The following is a 17,567-nucleotide window of genomic DNA, read 5'->3' as shown; positions in this document are numbered from 1 at the left end:
CTTTTCTCTTTTTAAGCTCGGCCAATTCCCAAAAAGCATCAGCGTGCTTGGGTGGATTGTCCATAGCATCCATGAACAGCTTGACGTTATCAGACCAATCTTCGAGGTCATCGAATGGTTCAAAGTTCTTGAGGCCGTTCATGAAGCGATCAAAGTCCTGATCGAACGAGGACTCGACTGGTTTTGTAGTCCGAATGTGAGCAGGTTTCGGTGAAGGGCTCTGAGGTATCCTGGAGATAGACGGCCCCATCTGAACAAGCCGGGGGTTTGTCTCACCATATCCCCCACAGATTCCTCCTCCCGTTTTCTGCCCCTTGTTTTGCAGAATGCTTTCGGCTACCTTGATGCAGTCGGCAAGCTTTGAATTCACCCGATTGATCCCTGAGAGCATATCACCCGACCTTTTCTGTGGTGGGTTTAACACTTTAGGGTTCTGCTGTGACGTAGATGAGCCAAGGGCGGTTTCTGCAAGTTTGATACAGCCCTCTATTGATCATGAAACTCGATTTACTCTGTCGAGAAGTTCTAAGTTTTTGATCTTGGGGCGTTTGATCGTTTTTAGATGAGTCAAGTATTTTCCAAGGGTTTTGGAAAAGTGAGGTTTTTCGGAATCAGAGTTTGTGTCGAACTCAACTGAACCGAGAATTTGGTTTGGAGTCGACACGTTTTCTGGATTGTCCGAGTCGAGTTCGGGTAGAACTGTTTTTTCGTCGAGATCCGCAGACTCGCGGGTGTCGGCGACTTTGGAGGTGGTTTTCGGTTTAGGCGAGTTTGGTGTGACAAGGTGGCTGGAGAAGCCGCCCGATCTGTCAGCCGTGCATGCCCAGGAGCCGAAAACGAGGGTTGTGCCTTCCGGCACGTTGTTGGAGTCGCTTAATCCAGCCATCGAATTCACCGATGAACTCGCTGAATCCCCTACCTGGCGCGCCAGCTGTCGATGTTTACCGCCAAGCCTGCTCAGGGATACCCTTAGCAGTAAGGTTTGTAGGTAGGGATCGACTGCTCTGGAACTCGATGGTACAAGGAACACAAAGATTTAGATAGGTTCGGGCCGCAAGTTGCGTAATACCCTACGTCCTGTGTGGTGATTTGTATTGCCTTAGGTGTTGATCGTTTGGAGGGGATCCCTACCCGCCCTTATATATCCGGGGGAACAGGGTTACATGGAAAGTTTTAGCCGAGTACATTTGGAATTCTACTACAACACAATCGGGTAGTTTCCTTTGTACTGCAGCTAGTTCTACGCCTATTCGGGTATTTACAAAAGAGGTAAGGTACATCCATAAGCTATCCCTTACTCTTGAACATTCTATGCCTATAAGCAGTCCCGCTGCCTTGGATCTGACAATCCTTCAGAGGTAGCTTATCATCCTTCATAGCTTTTCAAAAAGAGATATTTAAAGCAGTAGTTGTGCTTAGTATTTTTTTAACCTGGTTCAGTAGTAGTGATGATTATGAGTAATGGAAGGTCACTAAAATATTTCGAAACTTTTTGAGGGAGCTTATAGGGCAAGCATATCAAAAATATTTTGAAGAAGACAGTGAATGAAATAAGGGAGGGATGGAAGAATATGATATCTAATACACTTTGTGCATATAGGACAACATTTGAAACCCCCAAAAGCAATGTCACCAGCTGGTTTATGGAAAACATGTCATTTACCAGTTGAGGTAGAACATACTAGGCCATCAGAACTTGTAACATGGATAGTAAACTGATAGGAAGAAGCAGGATGACCTATCTATTTCAGTTAGAAGAGTGGAGAGAAAAAACTTATCACAGTGCTAAGATGATGAACAAATACATATATTTATTTGATTTATTTTCTCTTGCTCAACATAAGTCGTCAGAAACTACTTAGTGCTGAAATGAGGAGAGTCCACATTCCAATACCAGGATGGAGACATGCAGGAGGGATAGTTACATCGATTTTATTTCGTTCAACCTTTACTAGATGCACAAGTATTTGAAGGTCAGTTATTATTCAGAGCCTGACGAAGCTACTAGTGGCTTCCCAAGCAGCAGTTCTCATCGTCAGAGCCACAGCAGGTTTTGCCACACTGGATCCAGAAGCCATTCCTCGTGAAATAGCAGCATCGGCACCCAGTCATTGATTGTAAAAACTTGACATGATGAACGACATATAAATTCTTTGCATATCTACACGCTTATACCGTGGACTGATCACATGACTTGTGAACTTAATTTGATCAGTTAATAAGAGACATGGGTGTTGTGTCCTCTTAAATGATATGATCTTTTGTACTGGGAATAATTTACATGGAAAACTAAAAAACAGGAAAATATGAATACCTTGCGGGTGGATACCATCCCTCCTCGCCTCCGCCGGCACGGCCACAGCAAAGATGAATGCAGCCGCCATTGCCCAAATGAAGAGGGCAAGAAGCGTGTTCCTCCTCATCTTACCTCAGTCACTCAAAGCTCCACTTCCAAAACGATTAAGAAGAATTGTGAGTATAGATGATGATTTGAGTGACTAACTCAGTCTCCTTTTATAGAGCCACAAACACTCCATTGAATCGCACAATGCAAAAGGTTCTTCATCCAGCTGTATAGTGGAGAGAGTGTGATCCTGACGTGGAATGTCCTTTTGCTTTCTTTTCAATCGAATGCCTATGCCTGCAGCAATGTTTGAACATACATGTGACACATGAGACAACGAAAGAGATGATGAATCTTTGGCTCTCTTATACTCTGAAGACTTCAGTCCATCATGGTCAGCCGAGCAATGTCGGCCTAGTGGAAATGCACAAGGAAGTCAAAATAGTTAGGCGGATTCGGACTAAAAAGTATAGAAAGACCATCATCATCAAGTGTCACTTTGACTAAAACATGTAGTATAGAACATGATTGGTTGCTGAAAGAATTGAGTAGTCGAACAATGGAGGGGTTTATTTGGCCCAAGCTAGCCTCTCGCCCTGCATGCATATGTGTTTGGTCTTATCTGGTGCTGGCGTGTATGCTACCTACATAAGTAGGCTATCTTACAAATGTTTGCCTGCGAGTGCAATTGGCGTAGGTGGCCAAGGAGTTTTATACCAAGACATATGGATGTGGAAATTTATCAATCTACGCAACAAAGTTTGGACTAAATTATATATAGTTTGTGTACATCCCTATAAAAATATCGAGAGTGTATTTTTTTTATCTTTTTTCAAGTCAATACACTACTACACAAAAGATTTGTAGGAGCAGGTAAAAATATATTTTTAGGGGCGGATGCGGCACCGCCTCTAGTTTTCGCAACTAAAAATATCATTTTTAGAGGTGGGTCATGGCGTGACCCGCCGTTACAAATCCATATCTAGAAAATAAGAAAGAAAAAAATATGCACAGTTGCATCACCTGGGATTCAAACTGCCTACCTCAAGCGCGTGTACCTTTCTTACCACCACACTACACATTCACTTGTGACTCCATGGGGTATGTTATTCTTTTGTATTAACTCTGGAATTGATTTGAAGTGACAGATGACGCCATCACGCGCCTGTACAAATCCATTTCTAGGGGCGGGTGATGCCACCACTTGCCTCTAAAAAATATTTTTCCTATTTAATTCAAAAAATTATTTAAATATTTACATATAGCAAAACAAATAAAAAAGTGAAACTTCTACACTATGGCTATTGTGAACTATAGAAGAAAAAAATACAATATATATTTAAGTGTATATGAAGGTTAAGATTGTGGAAACCTCAAAGTATGGGTTGAGTTATATGAGATACTATACAGTTATAGCTATTAGAGAACTTATAATAATTTTTTTATTATTAAATAATCTTAAATAAAAAATTTATCAACTATAAAATTTTAGATCTTATCATTCTCTATAATTTTGATATAAAATTTGACTTCATTCGAGATCATATGAAAAAGTTATAAATTTGTTTTGTGTGGTACCATTTGTTGGGACGGGCCATGCTATCACCCCGCCCCTAACCCTATCACCCCGCCCCTAGAAATTCTTTTTTTAGGGGCGGGTGACGCCATCAGCCGCATCTGAAAATGTGGCTCATTTGTAGAGGCGGTGGGGAACATATCTGGTGGAAAACCGCAACCTTCGTGAAAATCTGTGCAAACGACAACAAAAAGTCATCTAAATTCACCAAAATATCACACACGTAGATGATATGATGATACACAACCTTTCAGAAGAAGTCGAGTTTGAACAAGATATTTTACAAGGTTGTGTATCATTATATCATCAACATGTGTGATTTTTTTGTTGAATTTAGACGACTTTTTTGCCGTGGTTTGCACAGGTTTTCACGAAGGTTGTGGTTTCCACCAGACATATTCCCGAGGCGGTGATGGTGTCACCCACATCTAAAAAGGAAAATGCATTTTTAGGGGGCTCATTTGTATAGGCGGTGATGGCGTCACACACATCTAAAAATGAAAATGCATTTTCTGGGGCAGATCAAAAGCTACAGTAAACCCCACCATTTGTGTTCTGGGTTACTTTTCAACCCGCCCTAAAAAGAAAATAGGGTGTTGCGACTTGTTTTATTTAGACGTGCCCACTAAAGAGAAAATTTATCTAGCCCAGTCTATATCGAATTTTGGAAAGAAAAAACAATAATTTTCTTCTTTTTATTAACATTAAAAAAAGAATATAATTAAAATGGAATTGGCAATATAATTTTTATGCACTTTTGAGATGAAAGAAAAAGGAAGGATTTTTCTGCAATCGTTTTTTCTTGCTCTACAAATTGTTTATATAGTAGTGATACAAAGCTCGTGAAATGCTTTAATGGTCTCGTTCCCTCTTCTCCCACCAGTTATAGTTGCACCAATTGTTTCATTGAATAGGTCAATGACCACCTATTGAATCGGTGAAATGCGTTGGTGAGGAATCTTCTCTATTTTGATTTGTTTCTTCACGGGTTTCTTGGGGTTATCTTCTATGATGCCTTGCATTGCTTTAAGGTTAGTACGTGTCTTCTTGATCATATTTAAGGTGTTTGATCATCCAAGTTCATCACCATACATCTACGATACTAAGTCTTTTATGTACCATTAGTTTTATTGTATAATTTTATATTGCTATACAATCACCCAAATATAGTTAATGCCATTACGTCCATTTTCCTTGCACACTCCACATACCATGCCGTGGTTACTTGCTTCCGCACTGAATAAGCAAGAGCATCTATCAGTCATCAAAAGTTGCTGTACAGAGTTTGTTTCACCCGCGGATATTGTAATAGAAACAATCTTGACCATGGAGGACTCCCCAAGCTTTGTTCTAAGAAGGCCATGCTTCAAATCCGGGTTAGAACAAATAATAATTGGGGGTTCGGCAAGTCTGTGTACTTTGTGAGGATCAAAAGAAGCAAATGAGCTGCCAAGATTCAAAGCTTGCCATACAAGAAAGCAACTCCATGTTAGTATCATGAATATCAAGCACACCTCATGAAAAAATATACTCCTCTTCTAAATTGGTTTAGTTTGAAGGAAACCATATTGTTCTTTCATAATGCACATAATCATCATCCATTGCAGGAACTTGGATGCCATATTTTTTGCAAAGAAACAAACACAAAGTGATCCATTAAAAGGAATGCAACCCACCCATCAAATCTAAGTGTTGCATTCTACTATTTGCCACGCTAACAAGTGAACATTGCATTTAAGAATATCTTGGTCTAGTATGTCAAATATTCTAACAATTCATTTGTGCATTTAAGAATTGTAACCGTTACCGTTAAGTGATGAAGGATAGAGAAACTGGATGGGGAGTCAGAAGTGTTCTTTATATGATTGTGATGAAACAATCAAACATCTCCTTTTTCTATTGTCAGCAGGCTATGACTGTCTAGAGAGTTGTTCAGATAGCTACCTGGTCAACGCCAAATAAATCAGAAGCACATATGCTTTGAAATCAGTTAACTATCATATGAAGAAGACTTGTCAATGTACCAGCACAAATCTAGCAAACAGCTAAATTTGTTCGTACGACACGATATTGAATGATTTGCTTTTGTATATCTACCCAAGTCAAGCTAAGACTACCTAGAGGATTGATTCTTCAAATCATACCTATCCATCTCTTCACTGTTTGTTGCAAAGCCATTCTAAGAGTTTAAGAAACTTCCTTTTTCTTTCCGCTAGACTTTATACACTTTTATCATGCCCGCGGAATGCCAATTCTTCATGCAAAAGAAATTTCAAACATATAAGCATTATGATGTCCTTGTTTAGGATTCCATAATTCCTCCATATTCACGTTTTTGATTCGATTTATCAATTGGTGCATTAGGATTCATGGATGAGTTGTAGTCTCATGGGCTGCATTTCATCGTATACACTGCCCACACCACCACCCACATGTTTACTGTGAGTCTGTGACACCGCATTCCTGATCCAGGTGCTAGAGCAGGTTGTCACGGTTCCTCTCCCGTGCCCCTCTGGCCCGGCCGCGGCCCTCCTCCCCTTCATCCACCGTCGGGTTGAACGAACCCCGGAGCTCCACCGCGTCGTATTCATCGACAGCGCCAAACCCGTCGTTCGCCATCCATTCGTAAGGTTGGATTTTTTTTTTCCATTCAGCGATAATGTTCTCCATCTGAGCCGGGTTCCCCGATTCCTTCGGCATTAGGCTTTCATTCAATCACTGGGATCCTAGATCCCAAACGCCCAACTTGCCGTACGGCAGATTCTCTTCAATCGGACGAAATGGTCTAGGGAAATTACTGTATTTCTTATTGGGAAAATGGGGACAGAAAAGCTCTGTTAATAGGACTGCATTGTTTTTGCTGGCGAGGCTATTCTTGAATTTCTGCATGATTGGCATTTAACTGTTGACTATATTCTGCCAGTCATCCGGCGATGCGGATCAGCAGGACTCAAGTGAATCTGTTAAGGTTACTCAAATCCGCTCCACGGCAGCAGAACCAGGCTAAGCTCATTCATGTAAGCACAGTGATTCCTTTGATTCATAACAAGCTTATATGTCATCGAATTGGATCCCTAGGCCTTTTCCATTCAGCTAGTTTAGTTTTGAATTGATGAAATTGAACTGTTACACCTAGTTCTCTGAATCGGATTACACGTAGAAGGTTTTTGGTCTGCATCTGGTACAGCATTATCAGAAAGTTGTAATCTAAATGATGTTTTAATGTTTATGCAAACAGTTAGGGAAATGTTCTGGGGAAATTAATACCCTTGGATGATTCACCAACCCTACCAATGGCTAGTTCATGTGTAACTTATGAGTCACAATGGGTGTCCCTTTTACCATGTTTGACTTGATTGTTCTCTTAGCAGTTTTAGCCTTAATGCAGTATGTCATGACATCCCGGGAACTGTTAGAGAAGCTGGCAGCAGAAACTACACCAGAAGGAATATCAAGGTATTTATGAATTTTTATTCGATGATAATGTTGCAACCGACACATTTTAGGACAATAAATAGAATATAGTATAGTCTGCCTTTGATTTATAACCAAGCTACTATTACCTGAGATCCACACTGTTAACATTGCTAGTAATTAGCACTGAGGTCGTATCTGTAAACTTAATTTCTTTGTTATTACTTGCTGTACATTATTAATGTCTTTCGCTTGCGCTGCAGTGCTTAAAATCTGCCATCTACATCTTACCTGCTACACTGTCTGTTAATCCATCTTATCTTGTACTGATTCATCTAACCCATGCAGTGTGACAGCCTATTTTGGAGGATAAACTGAAGTACTATGAAACTTTCTGTTTTCAATAAATGAACAGGCTTCTTGCATTCACTAAGGATGTATTCCAGAGTAATTAAATTGTGCTGATGAATAAGGCCCCACTGGCCCACTACCAATGTTCCTTCATGCTAATATTTTAAACAAGGACTCAATGGACACAGTTGAATGATGAATAACTAATTAATAATTTTATTCTAGGGCACTACATTGAGTCAATTATTCCCTGCAAAATTTCTGCATGTTCATTATATGCATGCTAAAATAAGGGTCTAATTATTCCAAACTTAATAGAGTTGTTACCTTTGTTATAAAGTCTTAAATAGGTTTTATGTTTGCATAGTACTTCTTTTTACTATAATATGCTTACAGCTTACTCACTCTAGATATAAGATATTTTTTCAACTCAGAACTGATGATTTGATCCATTTCATTTAATAGATAGCATGCTTTTGGCTGGCCGAACTTATTTTCATTTTCTTTAGGCTTTTATTAAGAAGAATTCAAATTCCGATTTTCACTGATTGGGCTTCCAGTGTAGAGATTTTTGCATCTGCTACTTTGATCATCATTTATGTTATTCCTGCAACATTCGCACATCTGTTGATGAATAAATGCCTCTTTTTTGCGGGTAGAATAAATTCCTGTTGATTCAGGATTTCCAAAGGAAAATTTAATGAGTACTCAAACAAGATTGAAGAACTTGCTGCAAGGCTTGCTCCCAAAGTGGTATGCTTTTTGTTTTTTTTGTCCTGTAAGTCCCACTACTGTATAAAGTACATCTTTCAAGATTCTACAATCATGTGTTCAGGTGTTTTTCAAAGGCTGGCTATTTGATGGGCTATAAATGCATGGGTTCTTTAGAGTTGTTCTTGCATGCATACCACTTTTGAAATTGGTTTATCATATCTGTGTATACAAACTATTAAATTTGATGGTTCTTATCCAAATCAATTCCTGCAATACCTGTTAAAATTTCATGTTTCAATTGTTATTAGAATTTTTCTTAATTTTTTATTAGAAATGTCCTTTTGAAATTATTATTAGAAAAGTATCAGAGAAAGTACTCATAGTCCAGGTCCTGTGCAAGGCTCAGGTGTTACACTAAATTATTTGGAAATTGACTGTCATATCATAATATTATAAAAATGACTAATGATTGGATTTTTGTTATATCTTCATGAAATGCTAATAAATGTTGCTAATGGTGATGGAAATCTATTATCAATTTCAGTTGCTACGATAGCTATGTATGGTGTGCATGGAGTTTGCATCCTTCTAACTCCTTAGAATGATGCCAGTCTTCCATGTATCCAGTATTATTCATATCATGACTAAAGATTATGCAGTACTTCACTATTTTGTGCCTACTATCTGTTGCACATTTTATGACAATCATTCGGTGCTGTTTGCATTGCGGTTTTAATTTTTTGAAATGTACATGTGCCTGAACTGTGACCTTTGTTTCTTTTGGGTTTCATCTCTAGCCTACCCCAACTTGCTTGGCAAAAAAGGCTATGTTGTTGTTGTTGTACATGATGCCCCGCCATTTAGGTGGAAAAGTTTTATTGATAATCTGATGGCAACACATATAAGTACTTTTTTACAACTACATCTTTATTGGTTTAGCCAGATGGTGCGCTATATGAGATAAAAGAAGATTGCCCATCCGAAGTGGAACAAGTAGGAAGTCCAATAGATTTATCCTCAGAATTAAGGAGGAGATTGACGTAAGATAATTATGTTGCCTTGCATGTGCAAAATTGGTGTAGAACCTTTTCTTAATGGTACATGGACCTGACTTTTTGTGAATTCTGAATTCTATTCAGCAGTTTTCAAGTAGAGGCTGGACAAACTGTCAGTGAGAAAGAAAGAGATGTTGGAGCACCTATTAGATTGAATGCAGAAGCTCAAGCTCAAATTGAAAAACTTAGGTACATCCAATATTGGTTTATTTCCTTGTATGTTACCCATGGCCGCTCTTGCCTACTTACGTGTCCAGAACGATTTTTAATCTTTTCTACTGTTCTCCAGAATAATGGTGCTGCAGAGACTGTCTGGTTTGGATGTTACTTATTTTGGCACTGAATTGCCATTTTTGTTGGTGTCACCTCTGTACATGCAGAAAACTGCAAGAAAGCTTTACTGATGACATGGTTGAATTTGCTCGCCAGCTGAAGGAGACCAGTCTTTTAATGAACCAATCTGTGCAGGAGACTGAGAAGGTAGGCCTTTTTTGATACTCCATGCCATTTGTTTCTGTCACCTACCCCCTATAAAACTTGGCAAACATGCAAGACCTATAATATGAGCAATCCCATCCCCTACTGGAACTACGCAACCGATATTCTCAACATTCTGTAATTTTTCCTGGATGTAACTCCATGATGCAGTTTATTATCTGTTTTTGTGTTCTTCCATCAACAGCACCCTCATGCATTGTTAATGTATTCTGTTTGGAACATTGATCAGCAATGTAGTTGAAGTTTTTGCACAGGTCTATATGATTTGAGATAAATAAGATGTGAAGATCACTTTCTTTGTCAATACTTAATAATATGGTATTGTAGTGTTGTAGCAACATCGTTGCAATACAAATTTATGATTCATCAAAGGATACAAACTCTGTATAGCTTCTTCTATGTTCTCATTTGCTGAATGCTTATTGACTTATTGTTAATACTTATATAATGATGTTGCAGATACTTGACTCAACAGAGAGGGTTGTAGAGCATAGCTTGGCAGGCACCGGCCATGCTAATGTGTGTGCAGCTGAGGTGTATTCTTTGACCTCCAAGACAACATGTTTCCAATGGCTTCTGCTTTTTGTAATGACATGCATGTTTCTCATGGTGGTTCTGCTCATACGGATTACATGAGACCCCCGGGGCACACATACAGCACATGATTTATTTTTCTTCTTGAATATGTTGTTCCAGTCTTGACGGAGACCATGAAAGATGCTACCGCGTTACCTAACAAAGTCCCAACTGACACTGATATATATATTCGTTAGCAGCTACTGAGTAGAAGAAATGTGACCAATTACTGGATGTGATTATACCGTAACTTCAGGAATGGGAAGCTAAATACATTCTGGAGCCAGTTTTTATGTTGCTTTGTACTCCATGTAGTATAACAGGCCATGCTCTGGAAATATACGTTTCCATCTAATTGTTTTATCCAGAGGAGGAAACATAAGTGCTATTTAAAACTTCTATTGCGTGGTAGGCTAGGCGCGGTTCAACTTCAGTGTGTTATCCAAAAAAAAACCTTCAGTTGTGAGGATAGGTTGATGCAGCCCTTGAACACCATGCAGTGTTGGATGTATTAAGTTCATCTGATGACATGAAAAATTAAAAGATCAGTAATGTGATCAGCTTGAACTCATGTCACACAATTAATCTAGAGTAAAATACACTGGGGTTTTTTAAACTAGTTGACCTGTTCTGTTTAGGTCTATGAACTTCGAAAATGCATTTTTAGGTTCACGATCTATTTAAGTGTGTCACTTGAGGTCTAAAACACCTCTTACCAGCGTTGACTGCCTACGTGGACTGCCACGTCTGATCCAACGTGGCCGTTGGCCGCCACGTTGGCTCCGCTGGCTCGCCCCCTTCTCCCCTTCATGCTCCGACTCGCCGCCGGCGCGACGAGCAGGCGGTGCGGCGCTGCGGGCGGCCAGGACGGAGGCAGCCGGCGCAAAGGTGGAGGAGCCACACGGTGCACCGCCATGGTCCCGCGCGGAACCGGCCACCACCGCCATGGCCCTGCACGGAGCCGGCCGTCGCCGCCCTAGCCCCGCGCACAGCAGCTCGCCGCCATTGCCCTCCGCACAGCAGGTCGCCGCCGCCGTGCCACGGCCGCGCACGAGGGAGAGGGAAAAGGGGGAGGAAGCTGCCGCGCGATAAGGAGTCCGCGCCGCCCGAGCCTAGAGTCGCAGCCACCACCTGGGGTCCGCGCGGTGCTGCCAGAGCTCTGGGAGCCGCTCGGGTCCGCGCCGAGCCGCGCGCTGCCCACGCCGAGGCTGGAGCTCGCCCACTGCCCCGACGATGCGGGCGGGGCAGGCCCGCGGCATGTGCGGCGGAGGGAGCGAGGGATGGCGGCGCGGCCCCGTGGCGCGCGTGGTCGGAGGAGGGCACGCAGGAGAAGGGAGGAGGGCGGAGGCTGGCGCAGCTCGCCGTCGCCGCCGCGGAGCTTGAGGGGCGCGGAGCCGAGGAGAGCTCGGACGGGGCCCTTGCTCCTCCGATACGCCGCCGTCGGGGAGGGAAAAGGCGTGGTGAGGGAGGGACCGGCACCGTCGGGGGTGGGGCCCTGCTCCTCCGCCTCCGCAAGGCCCGTCGTCGGGGGCCCCTGCTCCTTCGCGACCACCTGTGCTCTCCCGGGGCCCCTCCATCGGTGCCCACCTGTGCTGTTGCGTGGGAGACGTCGGCCGGCTCGGGCGAGCTCAGCCCTGGCGCGGGCCGCCCGGAGCTCGTGCCCTCGCCGGCGCACGGAGGAGAGGGAGCGGCGGAGGTCGAGCCCTCCATCGTCGTCACGCGCTCCGCCGGCCTCCCCTGCTCTGCCGCCTCCGCGCCGCGTCGCACTGTGTGGCTCCTCCGCCTCCGCGCCAGCTGCCCCCGCCCTGGCCGCCCGCAGCGCCGCGCTGGCCGCTCGTCGCGCCGCCGGCCAGCCGCCGCTGCGCCGCCCGCCCACCTCGAGGACCCGGCCGGCGAGTCGGAGCATGAAGGGGAGAAGGGGTGAGCCAGCGGAGCCAGCGTGGTGGCCAACGACCATGTTGGATCGAATGTGGCGGTCCACGTAGGCAGTCAATGCTGGTCAGAGGCGTTTTGGACCTCAAGTGACACACTTGAATAGATCGTGGACCTAAAATGCATTTTCGAAGTTCATGGACCTAAACAAAACATGTCAACTAGTTTAAGAACCCCAGTGCATTTTACTCATTAATGTAATTTTGCTCAATTTTGACCGATCTTTTCGTTCTGGTACATCTTGCAAAGTTTTGCTGGTAACAAAGTTTACTGGTAAGTACAGGTAAAATAATGGTAAAAACTCAAGCAAATTCAAGGTGGAAATTTACTGAGTTGCAGTGAGCTGCCAATACTGTTTCAAATTTTAGGCAGGTGATGAGTACATTATGGTAGATTCAAGTAGCTAAATTTATAATCTAATTCATAAATCTAAATATCTGACATTATAAAGTCTAGAAACTTATATGATTGGTTATTCGAAGGAGTTTGCTACAAACAATACTATAGATCTAAGGATGCAAGTGGGTACCTACCAAATAGTATTTTCTGGGTCAGCTAATTAATTACAATAGCATGCCATTCTAGTTCATTTATTCTCTCAAATATTTATGTAGAATACCATTCTAGTTCATTTTTATCAAATTTTTTGGTTGACCAAAGATCCAAAATATATATAACTTGCATACCTATAATCCTATATAGATCAAAAGAAACTGATCGTCAGCTAGGAAAAAAAAGTTTATGAAAACCAACATCTCAAGAGTCAACACTGTCAGATCTAGATGATGTCAACAGTCCCACAACTACACTACTATCTGAAAAGTCAGTCCATTAAAGCGGCGCATCTTATCGAAAATTCTAGCTGTGGCACATCACAGTTGCGTAGACAGTCGCCTGGAGCCCTATATATAGTACCCCACTACCAGTGGCGGAACCAGGATTGAGTCGAACCCCGGGCCGAGTTTTAAGTATAGACGTCCACAAACTCACAGTTCAAAAGATACATGAAAATATAAACGGAAAGATAGATAACATACAAAAAGCGACATCGCGAAGTAATATATTTATTCTTCTTCAGCAATTGATCCAAGTCCTTCTTCAGCAATTGATCCAAGTCCAGAGGTAGAAGCTACTATAAAATGAAAAAAAAACTGGGCCGAACCCCGGGTCATGGCCCGGGTGGCCCGGGGTGTGCATCCGCCCCTGCCCACTACCATCTTTGCTGTTCACAACAAGAAATCTGAAGATTCAAAGGATTGGGAGGCATGAAGACAAACATTGTCCTCACCATTGCGACATGGTTGATGCTACTTGCATTCTTCATCACAACGGTGTCTGCCTCACTGCGTAAGTCGTGAAAAATACTTTGTTCGCTATTACAAGATTCATTTCTTGGTGTTCCTGGAACCTTGACATGCCAACAATATGCTGTTTAGTTATTCTTATCAGTACAGTAACTGACAGCCTTGCAGTTAGTTAGGTCATCAGCCATGTTCCTCTGTTGTTGGCATGTTGGCATCAACCCATGGCCTTTTCCTAATCCTGGTCTTGGATCCATTTCATTTCAGCGTGCCAGTGCTGCTGGCTGGTACAGCAGCCGACGGTGACCTGCGGCCACGATTGCTGCGGCGACAACTGCTGCCCACCCACCCCGCCGCCTCCAGCACGATGACAGAACATCTTGGCTTCCTGAGGCCTGTTCGTAGATCATGAACAATATGATGATATCAAATAAAATCAAACTGGGATGTTGTTCCACTAACCTCTTTTGTGAACATACGGTGTATGTTGCATGCTGCCAATGAAAAAAAAACATCTCTTGGTTCTTGAGGTGTTGACAGCATCTTTAGTTTGTCCTTGAAATTGATGGCCAGCATAGATCATAGTTGCAAAGGGGGTATTTCAACAATAAATTAAATTTCATATATATGACCCAAGCGTGTCCTTTCCTAATCTCACAACAATCTAGTAATCATATATGGCGACTGTGCCTTTCTTCCCTAGTTCTAGAAGTCAACAATACAATCTATCTAACATGGGCACTAGCATCACTCCCCAGCAGATCAGTTTGGCATTAGGCCAAACCCATCATTCTAAGGTACATGAACACCCAGAAAGCTAACACCCACAGCCCACAACAGACCCCACAGCATCCAGTGCCGCAAGAGGCAGCTGAAGAACTCTTAATGTCATCAACACCAACAAGAAAGCGGCATTCGCCCATCGATGGATCAAGGTAGGTTATCATACCAAGCCCACCAAAATCACAGCTCTTCGGGTCCTGTTTCTGCTGCTGATAGTAGCTGTTGAAAGCATATGAAATGTTGCCCTTCTGCCCAATGCCGTAGCATGAACCTCCATAGTACAGAGTGGTGCAATCAGCCATGCTGCAAGCAAGCTTCATGTGATCAGAAACGCTGTCGAGATTTCGAGCAGGATTTGCCACACACCACCGTGATGGAAGGTAAGGAACCCCTTTAGCATTCTTCAATACAGAATTGCCCAGCCCAAGATTCAGTGGGTACTTCGCTTGTCCGTCAAAGGAGAAGATCCCCCAATGTCGCTCAAAATTTCCTGGCAGTATGCTCTTCTGCTCCTCATCGAGGAGGCTGAAAAGATAGACATCAGCTGGAGGGACACCAGGTCGGAGTGGAGTTCCCTTGTTGCTTGTAATACGATTGATAAGCCCTTGATTGAATGCCCTGGCTGCAGTTAAGTTTGCACTTGGTGCTCCCTCAGTTGGCCAACCTATCTCACCAATTGCGATCGGTAAGTTTCCATAGCCGATTTTACCAAGTGCAGAAACTAATGTGTCAAAGTTCCCGTCAAATGCATTGTAATACACATTCGGTCCATCTACTAGTGGGTGAGTAGATCCCTCAAAGAATGCATAATCTTGTGGGAAATCCGAATTTTGATAAAGACTGAGGAACGGGTAGATATTGACGACGAATGGAGCCCCGCTAGAACTCAGAAAAGCAGCCAACTGGGTCATTATCTGAGTCAATTCAGCCCTGAATACTCCTTGGGATGGAACAGAAGCACTCTCATACGCATCTGCATTGCAGGGTACTACTAGCTTTACGTAACTAGCAAGATTAGCTTTCACCAGTGATTGCTGAATATTTGTCATTGCTGGAATGATATATGATTCAAATTGACCCTGGTAGCTTGTCAGGAAAGGCTCATTGCCCACAGCAATATATCTGTCAAAAAAAAGGCAGAATTGTTAGCCATGAACACAATCGACCATTTAGGAGTCAATCCTGGTTCTTATTGCAAGTGAAATTTAATGAAAAAAATAAAGTAGACTTTATAAAGAATGGACAAAACTAATCACTTGCATCCTCTAAGCATTGTTAACCCGAACTAACTATAACTTTCATTGAGCAGTGCATTCTGCATTGCTCCCAGAACAAACCATTAATCATGTGCACATTGCTCTTAACCTCTCACTGGTACTTTTGATTACTAATTAAAGTGGTCAGTTTCACTTTCTGCAAAGAATAAAATAGAAAATGATTTGTGTTAGGTGACTCAAAGGTTGCAGGACAATTTTTCTTTTACATACTTATTTGATATGAATAACAATTCTGCTTGCTTGCTTTGAAGTAATAGCAGATCAGGAATTCAGGATCATCAACCAAAAAAATAAAATAAAATTTTACAGTCAGACATACAACACAGCATGAAGTAGACACATTTTTCTACTAAACTATATTTCTAAGGGAAGCATTGACGAGAAACAATCAGAAAGAAAGCTTTAGTAGATGATTAAACAAATTACTGGGCCATTGACAAAACAAGAGGATATGACAAACAGATAGTAAATGACCCATGATAACTACTAAATTAGAATAAATGAAACCAGATATCTCACTGCAAATTAAAAGAACTAGAGTGTATCTTAGCAATGGCACTGAACTGAACAGCTGATGAGCAAATGGACCAGCTTCCTCTCATAATTCGAATTATATAACCCCAAATCTAAGCAACCACGTTAAAAAAATAATGTTTTGCGCCAAACATGGGGCAAAACATTCCACTAAAGCTAAATAGACTAAAGTACTACATCTGAAATATGGTTTATCTTCATGCCTATTTTAAATCGGAATTATCTGAAACAGCTCATCTTCATGTCAACAAAACAAGCAACATACAAAAGGTTCTTTCTCGGCTCCAGAAGAATCAAAGGAGTTCACAACAAAGGGAACACGCTCCACTAAAAGCTAAAAGGTACTACAACCTTAGGTACCTAATACAACTAAATCTACTACATAAATCCTAGATTTCCCAACCGAACACCAAGAATGTGGAAAGCAAGAATGAAAAGGCTGTACTACAATGCTGCAACGCTAGAGATCCAGAAAAAGGACTGGGGCTCAGTGGCTCACCGGATGTCCACGCCGCCGCGACCGACGTACCGCGACACGTTCTGCGAGACCCAGGCGTCGGCGGCCACCTGCGACCCCGCAATGCTTGCGAGCTCGCCGTTGGTGACGCCGACCATGACCTGTATGCCGCTGCCGGCGAGCGCGCGCAGCACACCCGGGTCGGCGTCGAAGAGCTTGACCTTGCTGATCCGGTTCGCGCGCATCAGGTCCACCACCACGCCCGGCGGCGCGCGGTGGGACGAGACGGTGCCCCAGTTCACCCCGATCGCCGTGTCGGCCCGCCGCGCGGCGCCGAGGGCCCCCAGGAGGATGGCGGCAAGCAGCGCGGCGGCTCGGGCGGCCATTGCCGAGGCCCCAATCGGCAATCTTTGGCGGATTGTTCTGGGATGAAAATGGGATATTTGGTGAATTGGGGTGAGATTGGGGAATTGGGGTGAGATTGGGGAGTTGGTGGGATAACCGAGAAGAGGACGAAGGAGAGTGAACTGATGATGCTGTGAGGTGTGGGAGCTAGCTAGTGTGAGCTTGAAGCTTCACTAAGGAAAGGGGCAATTTGGTAAATATTACAGGAACACAGTACACTGCCTCTGTGCAGATGGAGGAGAAGGTAGTACAGTACTAGTCGGTGGACCTTGTGACCTCAGGTCAAAAAGCACCCTGCAGCTGCACGAGCAGCACGGCTGCGCGGAAATGAGCCGTTGGCTGCGAGTACC

General features: G+C 43.0%; 3 protein-coding genes across 10 annotated transcripts; 1 reads left to right on the top strand and 2 right to left on the bottom strand.

Moving 5' to 3' along the window:
• Positions 1-1,786: 1,786 nt before the first annotated feature.
• Positions 1,787-2,592, bottom strand: LOC120658781. The gene is made up of 2 exons (XM_039936971.1): positions 2,316-2,592; positions 1,787-2,106 (listed from the first exon to the last, which is right to left on the bottom strand). The coding sequence occupies exons 1-2, from the start codon at positions 2,421-2,423 to the stop codon at positions 2,005-2,007; spliced, it is 210 nt and encodes a 69-aa protein (XP_039792905.1). The 5' UTR covers positions 2,424-2,592; the 3' UTR covers positions 1,787-2,004.
• A 3,717-nt stretch (positions 2,593-6,309) lies between these two features.
• On the top strand, positions 6,310-10,891 carry LOC120660158. 5 transcript variants are annotated; one of them, XM_039938538.1, is made up of 8 exons: positions 6,310-6,550; positions 6,844-6,922; positions 7,309-7,376; positions 8,366-8,438; positions 9,339-9,439; positions 9,539-9,643; positions 9,835-9,934; positions 10,412-10,821. In XM_039938538.1, the coding sequence occupies exons 2-8, from the start codon at positions 6,854-6,856 to the stop codon at positions 10,586-10,588; spliced, it is 693 nt and encodes a 230-aa protein (XP_039794472.1). In that variant the 5' UTR covers positions 6,310-6,550; positions 6,844-6,853; the 3' UTR covers positions 10,589-10,821. The 5 variants fall into 5 exon arrangements, 4 of the variants coding, with proteins under 4 accessions (XP_039794472.1, XP_039794473.1, XP_039794470.1 ...); XM_039938539.1 differs by having other exon boundaries at positions 6,311-6,550; positions 6,844-6,937; positions 7,292-7,376; XM_039938536.1 differs by having other exon boundaries at positions 6,312-6,550; positions 6,844-6,937.
• Positions 10,892-13,714: 2,823 nt separating this feature from the next.
• Positions 13,715-17,361, bottom strand: LOC120660157 (glucan endo-1,3-beta-glucosidase 5-like). 4 transcript variants are annotated; one of them, XM_039938532.1, is made up of 4 exons: positions 16,855-17,353; positions 14,711-15,666; positions 14,224-14,316; positions 13,715-14,156 (listed from the first exon to the last, which is right to left on the bottom strand). In XM_039938532.1, exons 1-4 carry the CDS (start codon positions 17,196-17,198, stop codon positions 14,020-14,022), a joined length of 1,530 nt encoding a protein of 509 aa, XP_039794466.1. In that variant the 5' UTR covers positions 17,199-17,353; the 3' UTR covers positions 13,715-14,019. The 4 variants fall into 4 exon arrangements, 3 of the variants coding, with proteins under 3 accessions (XP_039794466.1, XP_039794467.1, XP_039794469.1); XM_039938533.1 differs by having other exon boundaries at positions 13,715-14,149; XR_005669388.1 differs by having other exon boundaries at positions 13,780-14,156; positions 14,224-15,666; positions 16,855-17,361.
• Between the last annotated feature and the right edge of the window lie 206 nt (positions 17,362-17,567).

This window comes from Panicum virgatum, chromosome 2N, assembly GCF_016808335.1.
Source record: "Panicum virgatum strain AP13 chromosome 2N, P.virgatum_v5, whole genome shotgun sequence".
In the NCBI taxonomy this organism is placed as follows: domain Eukaryota; kingdom Viridiplantae; phylum Streptophyta; class Magnoliopsida; order Poales; family Poaceae; genus Panicum; species Panicum virgatum.
This window is presented reverse-complemented; position numbering and strand designations above follow the sequence as displayed.

Coding starts and splice junctions, on each gene's coding strand:
- LOC120658781 (XM_039936971.1), bottom strand. CDS start 2,423: ATGAGGAGGAACACGCTTCTTGCCCTCTTCATTTGGGCAATGGCGGCT. Junction 2,107..2,315: donor GGGATGGTATCCACCCGCAA/GGTATTCATATT, acceptor CAATCAATGACT/GGGTGCCGATGCTGCTATTT.
- LOC120660158 (XM_039938536.1), top strand. CDS start 6,854: ATGCGGATCAGCAGGACTCAAGTGAATCTGTTAAGGTTACTCAAATCC. Junction 7,377..8,365: donor ACACCAGAAGGAATATCAAG/GTATTTATGAAT, acceptor CTGTTGATTCAG/GATTTCCAAAGGAAAATTTA. Junction 8,439..9,338: donor CAAGGCTTGCTCCCAAAGTG/GTATGCTTTTTG, acceptor TTATTGGTTTAG/CCAGATGGTGCGCTATATGA.
- LOC120660157 (XM_039938532.1), bottom strand. CDS start 17,198: ATGGCCGCCCGAGCCGCCGCGCTGCTTGCCGCCATCCTCCTGGGGGCC. Junction 15,667..16,854: donor CGCGGCGGCGTGGACATCCG/GTGAGCCACTGA, acceptor TTTTTTTGACAG/ATATATTGCTGTGGGCAATG. Junction 14,317..14,710: donor CTGTGATTTTGGTGGGCTTG/GTATGATAACCT, acceptor ATCAATTTCAAG/GACAAACTAAAGATGCTGTC.